This window comes from Drosophila simulans, chromosome 3R (assembly GCF_016746395.2).
Source record: "Drosophila simulans strain w501 chromosome 3R, Prin_Dsim_3.1, whole genome shotgun sequence".
In the NCBI taxonomy this organism is placed as follows: Eukaryota; Metazoa; Arthropoda; class Insecta; order Diptera; family Drosophilidae; genus Drosophila; species Drosophila simulans.
Genome location: NC_052523.2, coordinates 22,932,172 through 22,941,710, shown reverse-complemented (window position 1 = coordinate 22,941,710; position 9,539 = coordinate 22,932,172). Strand labels below are relative to the sequence as shown.

General features: G+C 48.3%; 2 protein-coding genes across 3 annotated transcripts; one reads left to right on the top strand and one right to left on the bottom strand.

Annotated features, from left to right (window-relative positions):
• Positions 1–4,344: 4,344 nt before the first annotated feature.
• LOC27206488 lies at positions 4,345–5,427 on the bottom strand. Its single transcript, XM_016177624.3, has one exon. It carries the CDS (start codon positions 5,066–5,068, stop codon positions 4,508–4,510), a length of 561 nt encoding a protein of 186 aa, XP_016036459.1. The 5' UTR covers positions 5,069–5,427; the 3' UTR covers positions 4,345–4,507.
• Positions 5,428–6,495: 1,068 nt separating this feature from the next.
• Positions 6,496–7,298, top strand: LOC6729775. 2 transcript variants are annotated; one of them, XM_002105045.3, is made up of 2 exons: positions 6,496–6,644; positions 6,773–7,298. In XM_002105045.3, the coding sequence occupies exons 1-2, from the start codon at positions 6,635–6,637 to the stop codon at positions 7,213–7,215; spliced, it is 453 nt and encodes a 150-aa protein (XP_002105081.1). In that variant the 5' UTR covers positions 6,496–6,634; the 3' UTR covers positions 7,216–7,298. The 2 variants fall into 2 exon arrangements, with proteins under 2 accessions (XP_002105081.1, XP_016036458.1); XM_016174632.2 differs by having other exon boundaries at positions 6,559–6,644; positions 6,776–7,298.
• The last annotated feature ends 2,241 nt before the right edge of the window (positions 7,299–9,539 follow it).

Below are 9,539 nucleotides of genomic sequence, written 5' to 3'. Positions count from 1 at the left end.
TAGCCATTACTCGCTCCTTCTCACACTCTCTTCATCCTTTTCGAGTGGCAATTCTCCGGTCTGGCCAGCGCCTTCATCTTCTTCGTCCTGCCACTTTCCTTTCGGCTGGCAATTTGTGTGGACCAATTACTTTGTTTGTTTGCCGTTCGCCGTGCGACAATTGCAAAGGACAACTGCGACTTTTGCCGCTGTGGCAGTGCAGTGGCTGCAGCAGTGCTGCGTTTCCTCTATTTCCGTTGCAAACATTTCCGTTTCGCATTGCTGCAAATTTATTGTTTCCTTGCGGTTTGCGTGTGTGCCAGTGTGTCTGTGTGTGTGCTTGTGTGGGTACCTCGATTTGTCCTTTTTGCGTGTCTCTTGCTTTTTCAAGCCCTCTTGCCAGGACACTTTGTGCGCTGCTTGAGCCTGATGGCGCTCCTCGGGAGCGGCACCTTCGTCAAAGGGGATCTTAGCTCGAGACAACAAGGACTCCAGACCAATCAAACAGCAAAATGGCGGTAAAGCGGAAGTGCCGTCCCTACATTCGCCAATCCCCACGCACAAACGTTGTTGGGTTCTTCCGGCCGGAAATACGCATTTAGTTGCATGTGAAATTGCTACATTTTTGTCAACAGGCAAATTTATATTTATTTCTACGCGTTTCTTATTCCGTAAGGCGGAACCGAGACTTGGCGATGAAAAATTGAAATGTCGTTTCTAATAAATCATTTTGGCAAGGCGCGCAGCGACTTGTTTGTTTCGCTTCTCCGCTCTTATGCCGTCGCCAACTGTTTGTGCTTATTTCCGTTTCCGCCGGCCCCACGACCCTGGCCTGGCTTCATTTTTCTCTTCCATTCTTTTTTTTTTTTTTTTGTATTTTGGCCTCCTTTGGCTGGGTTCACCTTACCGGATATTTTCAGCACCGTCATTGCAGCCGACATAATTAATTACCCGGCCGCGCCGAGCATTTCCCAGCGGCCTTCAGTGTGCCTCACCTGAGGCGATGGCAGTGGCATTGGAAAACAGGACGCGGCCTGTCCTTGTCCCCAGATTTGCTGACAGCCGGCGGAGACAAAGGAAGAGGAGGCTGCCAGCAACGCGCAACAATTTATAATTGGATCGCTTTAATTATGTGAATTTATGTGCGGGACAGTCACTTATTATTGTGCCCGCAGCATAATCCACACACAGGCGGACATAAAGTTTGGATTCACATTTTGACTGACAGCAGAGAAAGTCCTCTTTTGGCTTTTGTATCAAATTAGAATTCATGCATAATGGTGATGCATGCACAGGTGACCCCAAATGGAATACTAAATGAATTCATTATGACGCATGACAGGCTCCATAGAGTTAATAATCCCCTGGATTCTTTCACCCTTGCTCTCAATTTACCAAGCATTTATCTCTGGACTCAGCAGCAACTTAAATCTCAATCGACTCACAAGACGGATGGCACTTTTATCGTAAATTTTCTGCTGCTGCTGCCGGGAACAACACTTTTCAATTAGGAGGTGCCACCAAAGCTGCATCGCCCATTATCGCTGTGCAATTCAATTAGAAGCCGCTGGGCGGACGGAAAGGGTCGAGGGATGGGGGAATCGGGACCAAGGATCCCGAGCAGCGGGTGGGAAGGCATATGGCTGTGCCCCCCGGCGAAGGCGAATCTTGCCAGCACATTTGACAGCATGAAATTGAGTGAGCTGCAGTTCCTAGACACACAATGCCCCCACGTAACGTCTCATTTCGGGCCTTCCAATCCAATCGAAGGACGAACTGGCGGACGGACGGAGGGACGGGGTAAGGCCGATCTAGAGCACGATTTGTGTGCCGGAATACAGGAGTATATATAGGGCAGGGGGCACCCTTCGTCCTGCACTCTCGCATGAGTTATCATTTCAGGCACATTGATTTATGCAGTCGCCGGGAAAGCAACCTGCATGGCTGCTGCTGAGATAAGAATTAATTGGCAAGTGCACTGTGCAAATAAATTGCATAGCCATCCGGGTGTGGGTTTCAGTGTGGGATCGGGCGGGATCTGTTCTGGCTTGCTTTGGATTGGGCGCTCCACTGCAGCAGTTCCACCGCTGCCGTTCCTGGTGGGCAAATGCAAACACACACACACATAAAGCAGGTCCCCGGTTTGCTGCCGCTTTTAATGCAAATGTGACAAATGTTTTACGGCTGGCTGCGTATGCATTGACTCTGGGCAAACACCTGTAAATGGATTGAAGCCACAGCAGGCGGCCAGGAGCGGAGGCTCCTTGCCAGCCAATAGATTCATCTCACTCAACGGTTCACTCCAAATTGTGATATCATCATAAATCTGTCACACTCATCGCCCATTAGCAGAGACACAAAAAGGACACTCAGAGTTAAGGATAGCTAGTTAGCCAGCTAGTTAACCTTTTGAAAAATGTTGAAATGAATGAACTGATTATAGATTCCAAGTATTAGTTACTCGCATATGATATGATATGATTTAAATGATTTAAACATAGTTACTGGTACACAAAAACCGAACTGCTTTGCCAAGAGGTGACCCTGAAATCCGCTCCTGCCTTTCAGCCCCGTATATCAGTGGCAACTGCAATTGCAACGGACCCTCGGCCGGTCTCTGTTTGCATCCTGTGTAGGCTTCAACTGGTGCTGGCCTTGGTGCCACATTTGCATTCGCATTCGGATTTGCCGGGCAGGGCCAACACTGTGTGTGTGCGGCGGCACTTTCAAGTGCATTTTTGCCCATATTTGGGATTTGCATTGCCACATTAACCCCCGTGTGCTCGTGTGCTGGTGTGTGTGTGAGCCCGGTTTAATTTGCAGGAAGCGAGAACATAAATTGAAGGGCAGCTGAACAACATTGGCAGACGATCAATATTATTGCGCCTGCGGTGGGGCAATCAACGAAATGGAGAGTCCCTTAACAAAGACACCACATGGAGGATATGGAAGTTCGGGGCGTCATGCGTCCCCGGAGGATGGAGTGTGCTCTCTATTAGCCACATCGATGATGCTGGCGGTCTATTGATTTCCCAGCTGATTGCGCTGCCTTTAACTATATTTATGGCATACTTATGGATGGAGCACCGCCTCCCCAAACGGCGGCAGTTAAAGCCATTCCCATAGTATTTCCCAAGGAAATTATCAGCCGTGTTTCAGTTGCCAATCGGTTAATTACTTTTCCCCAGCCTGAGTCAGCAGGATGCGAGAGTCCTGTGAGTCGTCTTTGGTCTCTGGTACGCAATAAATTAGAAGTCGCTTTCATTGATTTCTGCTGAGAGCAGCAGGTAAACATTTAATTAATTTGAAGGCCCCCAACCGCTAAGCACTTTTATATCAGTGGCAATTAAAATTGCGTATACGTGATGTTGTCTGCCATCGCAACCCCGGGCATTGATTAATGGCCAGCCAAGGAATGCAAAGCGTGGCAGAAATAGCGAAATAAAAACGAAGAGAAATATATGCAAATTGAAGATTTATTAAAGCCAGACAAAAGAAGACGGGGTCGTGATCCTACACCGGGCGTTAACAGTTGACAGTAATTTCCTGCATCTGGACGCGCTCAAAGCAAAATGCAATTTCCGTTGGGAAGCTCGGTGGAGCTCGGTCCGCTCTTTTTTATGCGCCGCCCAGCTGCATGTGTCATTATTCTTATGCCGTTTACCTGGGCCATGCTTTATGCCGGCAAGGACAAAGGCTTAAACCTGTAAACGGGGCTGAGAGCCGGTTAGAGCCAGGCCCGCACGGATCAGAGCAGCAGCTGCCATGCCGCGCCGTATAAAAAAAATATAACCCCACCCATGGGTGGTGCAAAGTAAAAAGGCACATCAAAGGCTGACCTCCAGACCTCTGGAACTCCAGGCCTTCAGACCTTCAGTTGCCAGCAGACGGAGGACGGCATAAAGGAGAGTAATGGCAAAGGATAATGCGTGGCTTTGCGGGAGTGTGGGAACTAAAAGGATTTGCCCCCTGCCCCGCACTCTGGAGCACATCATCATTAAATATGCTCAAATGAGCAATAATTGCAATGCACAGCATGTGAGGTATTATTTGGAATTCACTAATCCCATAAGTAGATCCAAACAATGAACTGGCAGTCGAAGTGCTCTAAATATATAATGACACGAAACAATACAATGCCAATCGAAAAGCATTAGGTCAATCCAAAAATATATTGTATGCTAAAAAAATTGGATATTGATGAGATTTGTGCTAAATATCGCAATTATTTATAAACAAAAAGCATAAAATGGCTAAATAACAATTGCAAACAAAAAGCCATCCAAGAATTTCTTTTTTTTTTAACTCGATTTCGTTATCAATCGCTTGCTACGCTTATCAGTGTTTTGAACAAAAACACCCACATCAGTAAGAAACTTTTTACTTTATTTACAGATAAAACTAGTGAGTGAAATGGCGCAGCATGACTACCCAATAAATTAATGAATATTCGAGTCTGGGGTAGACAAGTCACGACCATTTGGTATGATTATTGGTATAGCTTGTACATGGTTATCCAACCGCCGGATCAGTAGTACGCCTCGCACTCCATCTGGCGACGCCATTGTGACCAGTCCGCACAGCCCACCACCTCGGAACTGGCCATGAATCCTCTGCCGGCGGCGCAGTTAAGCAGCAGAGGTGTGGCATTTATGCTGGGGCACAGGTAGAATCGATTGGGATCCGGCGAAGCCCAGGGCGATGGCACGATGCCGGTACCGCTGTCACAGCCAGCTGACAACTGGGCGGCCACCTGCTCCTCCGAGGGCCGGCAGGCTGGCCAGTGGTCATAGGGCAAACAGCCCAGATAACCGAGACCGCTGAAAAATCCCCGGCCAGGCGGACACTCCAGCTGCAGCGGTTGTCCGCCATCGGAGCACACGTAGAATATGTTGGGGTCCGGATCTCCCCACATGTCCGTGGCATGTCTGCATGTTGCATTCGTGGTTGTGTCAGGGTCGGCGGTGGCTGCCACACCCTGCTGCAGCAGCTGCAGCATGGTCAGGATCAGGATCAGGAGCAGCATCCGGGGGGAGTAACTCCATTTATTTTTCATAAATAATTTCATCACGAACAGCCAACGGAGCATTTATTATTATGACACACAAAGTTATCGTTCCCTTACTGTCCGAATGCCTGATTTTACTTTATTTCTTGGTTTTTTTTTTGACTGCGAACTGCAGTTGGGTGGTAAATTCAGATATTTTTTCACTCGCTTCTCATCATTTGGCCATAAGCTGGGTTCGTTAATAAATTTATGTGTATGCTTCCTGCTGAAAAACCCGAGTCGACTGATTGATGTCGTCGCCATTGTCTTTCGCTTTTATACCCATGCTCATTGCATGACTTTCCATGTTCCCTGCAAACCTTATCGCAGCTATTTTTACAGTCATTTTTCATCGGGCATGGGGCACCGGGCATCGGGCTTTCGGATTTTTCGGGCATTTTTATTTTGGTCTTAAGTGACGTCGTCGCTCTCTTTTGGCAGCATTTTGTTGATTAGATAAGGCGGAGTGGTTTAAAGTTTTGTGCTCTCCGGTCGATAAGTTCTGGAAATTAATGGCACGAGAGCAGAAGATTTCAATCAGCAGCTGGCCGAAAATTTCCTACTCTCATCGTTGTTCGATTGTCAGAATTTCCCTTTGCTAACATGGCCGAATGAATCAGAGTGCCATTACAGTTTTGGACTACCGAAAACGAGCTGACTCACACATACACACATGCACATCGCTTATCTAAGCGATAGCAGGGCAGAGACATTAATTGCCTTTCAAATGAAGCCAAATTGGAAATTATTGCTGCAGAAATCAGTTGGAAATTTAATTACGCGCCACTGCCGAGATAATGGAGCATTTTCGAATGACTTCGGTAGTACGAGCATTCAGTTGCAGGCCCAGCTGCCGTCAAAAGTTCTAATTGATTTGGCTTAGAGCGCCCAAATGGAGGAGCACAGCTGGCGCTGCCTGCAAAGAAGTCACTTTGCGGCCAGGACACGAAGCCCATAACCTGCTGAAACAAAAAAAAAAAAAAGGGAAAAAGGAAAACTTCTTAGCCGTTTTTGTTGTTGAGTCACGTTGTCAATTCAACTTCCTTACTCACTCGCTTCTCCACTTTTTGCACTCTATTTACGCGAGCCCCAAGTTTAAATAGGCAAACTTCGTGGAGTTCTGCCAAAGTTGACAATATAATCGACATAAATTCCAATAGGCTTGCTATCGATGTTGGCTTCCATCGGCAGGGAATTCAATTAAAAGTTTCCCAGACGTGAGCAGCAGGTGACAGTGAGAAGCGAACATTTGGCACCATGGCACTCCGAAATCAAAGTTACTTCGGTTCCTGGAACTGCTCATCGCCAACCACTTGAGACGTGGTATCTGCCGCAGGCAGAACAGCAAATTAAGCCAAGAATTTGCCATTATCTGCATAAGAAAAACACCCGATAAGCGATGTGGGCAAGACCAGAAGCCAAAACACAACGTTCATCATCGGAAGTGTCAACAAGTCAATGGCAATGGCAATGATATGGTACCGCTCTCGAAAGTCCCGATAAGTTGCCCGATCGGATAGAATGTTATAAAAGCCCAATCAGTGGTCTTCCATTCGTTTAGTCTGCGTTAAATTTTTGTATCGAGAAGAAGCTGATAAAGGATTCACCATGCTGAAAGGTAAACATCCTTAGGAATAATCTACTCAACTATTGTGCGTTCGGTGAAATTCAACCTGGAACTATGAACCTGATAATCTTAATCACGCATACTATTAATCACTCGACTATTTTCAAATCCCCCTGCAGCAGTCATCATTTTCTTTGGCATCCTGGCTCTGGGCTACGCCGCCTCCGTGGGCACCGCCAGCGAAGTTTGCCAGTCGGAGGACGAGCTGTGGGGCGGCGAGGACATCAGGAAGTTCTACTTCTGCCTGGACGGCAAGGTGATAACCGACGAGTGCGACTCGGGATACTATTTCGTGAACAACGCCACCTTCAGCGGCTGCCTGCCCGCCGACCTGATGAAGCCCTCCTGCGTGAACCTGGACACCAAGGTGCCAGACTGCACCGGAACCAGCAAGATGCAGCCCCAGGTCGCCGACGATGTGGCCAGCTTCTACCTGTGCACCAGCGAGGGAGCCACGGTGCTGCCGTGTCCCGATGGCAAGGCGTTCGTGTCCCAGGATGGCTATCTGGGATGCTTCGCGTGGACCGAGTGGCGTTCGTTGCGTAACTGCGTCGACGACTGATGATGTGATGTGTGGCGTTTTAATTATAGTTCTTCCAGCGCCATCCACTTGCCGCGATTAAAAGTGTCCGAATTGAAATGTTATTTTTTTAAATTGATTGGAAAATAATTGATATATGAGCGGCGGTCGAGTGGGGCTGATATGATAAGCGCTGACACATATTGAAGCCAACAAATTGAACTGCTGCGACATTTCCGGGAACTAACATACACAATTCGGTATGCCATAAATCCTGACTGGCCCCTCGCAAAGAGCAAAATTGCCGGGCGTTGGGAAAACATTTTCAAGAAAATTCCAATCGCATGTGCGAGATTGGGATTATGAGTTTTGTTAGTTTGTGTGCTGGCTGCTGCCGCAGCGCAAAACAATTGTCGCCGCAAACTTTTGCGCAAAACAAACAACGTCGGATGGGGGACAAATTACAGGGGCCAGCGAAAGGACAAGGAGCACGGAGCAAGGACCAACTGCAGGACATGCTCCTGGTTTCCCGATGCCGAACACATGTTCGTCTGGCGAGGTTCCTTGGTGGCAGTTGTGCTCGTCGGGCTAAAAATGAGTTTAAAGTTCGATGCCGTACCGCATTAATCTTGCGCTGTTGGTGTGTGCGAAGTGGTGCAACATGAAACCAAAAGTTGCCAATGATTGCGTCAGATGCCCCAAAGGGAGTCACGTGGAACAGGGCAGCCGAAAGCAGATCTAGTGGGTTTCCAAGTGATCCATCCAACAGTTTCTGTTCCTTGCTCTTACTTTTCCACCATGAGAACTCCCAGCCCTTTGATCACTCGCAGCGATTGCACATCCCCGACTAGGTAATAAATGTCTAAGTGGGCAGGCAGGGAGGCGGCGAGGGCCAAGTGTCAGTGACACGGAACTACAGCCAGGATGGAGTACGGATGGAGTCCGGAATGGGTCGTCCCAATCCTGCTGCTCAACCACCCAAAATGAGTTAGTCAGGAAATTGCATTATTTGTCTTTGGCCGTTGCGGGCAAAAACCGTACAATGATGGCGAATGCAGAAAGAGGACCCAGTGTGTGGATGCGGACGACAATGCTGTGCCGCAGCAGCCCCATTCCTCCCATGGGGCACTAACTAGTGTGGCAACTATCCCCATCCCCACCTCGTCCGCTGCTCGTTTTGCTGCCTCGCCAGCCACTTTAAAATGGCGTGGCTATCTCCGGACCCCGGCCGTCACACATGCGAGTTTTCAAACGCTCCGAAGTCACAGCAATCTTTCTGCTCCATTTCCGCCCACTCCTGCAGCTGTTGCTGCCACCACATTCTAGATGCCTGCTGCCCTCCAACTCCTGCAGCTCCTCCAGCTGCTCCAGCGCCTCCTGCCACTGCCGCTGTTGTTGCATTTTAATTGCATGGATGCCTGGGCCGTTCGGACCATTAATCCTGCACAAGTTTTGTGCAAAAATTGCGAAAAGGGATTTTTAAAGTCACAACTGTCGTATGTTATCAGCACGCCCAGGGAGAATAGCTCCAACAGAAGAGGGTCTACACTCAGAGAAAAAGTAATTTAATCGCTTATTAAATATCTCTCGAGTTTTGAATACACAATTAGCCATATTTCCGGCATCATTCTGATTATTTGTTTTTATTATAAACTTTTTATAAATGAGATATGTTAAATGTCTCTTTATTTTTTTGCCTGCTGAAATATAGAAGGCCTTTCGTAGTTTCCGAGCTGAGAACTCGGGCCTGCAGTTTAGAGTCCGTCTTGTAGGACCCAGTGCCGCAGTGGTGCTTGGATTTAATTGAGTTTACAATTGTTTTGTGGCCACTCTGCGCCGCTCTTCAGCTGCCAGCGGCCTGTGAACTCTGACCCCTGGCTGACGTGTTGTTACTTTAATTAAGTTTGCTGCGCTGGTCCGCACAAATTACGCCGGCAACAGGGCGCATACGCAATGCGCTCGTAGTTTCTTTTCGACTTTTTGCCCAGCCCACTTTCGTGCAGTGGCCATTGTACAAGTCATTTTTCGTCAAATGGGCATAATTGGCATTTTTGGAGTCGCAGGCCTCTGTGGTGACAGTCAATGGCAGCCCCCGACTTCCTCCAATTTGCACCCCCTTCTGCGGCTTCCGTTCAATGATTTTTCAGTGCGCGCATTTTCGCGCTTGAATTGCTGGCGAACAGAAATGGTATGGGGTCTTTCGGGCTGGAAAAGTTGGCTTAAACTTTTCCACTTGAATGGCAGCGGAAGGTTTTATGCGCCTCGCTTCCACTGTGCCACTGCCAGTTGCACGGCGAGTGGGTACTGGGTGGTGCTGGGTAGCTTGCTGGTGACTTGTGCCACATTGTGCTGCCGCCGCGGCAGCG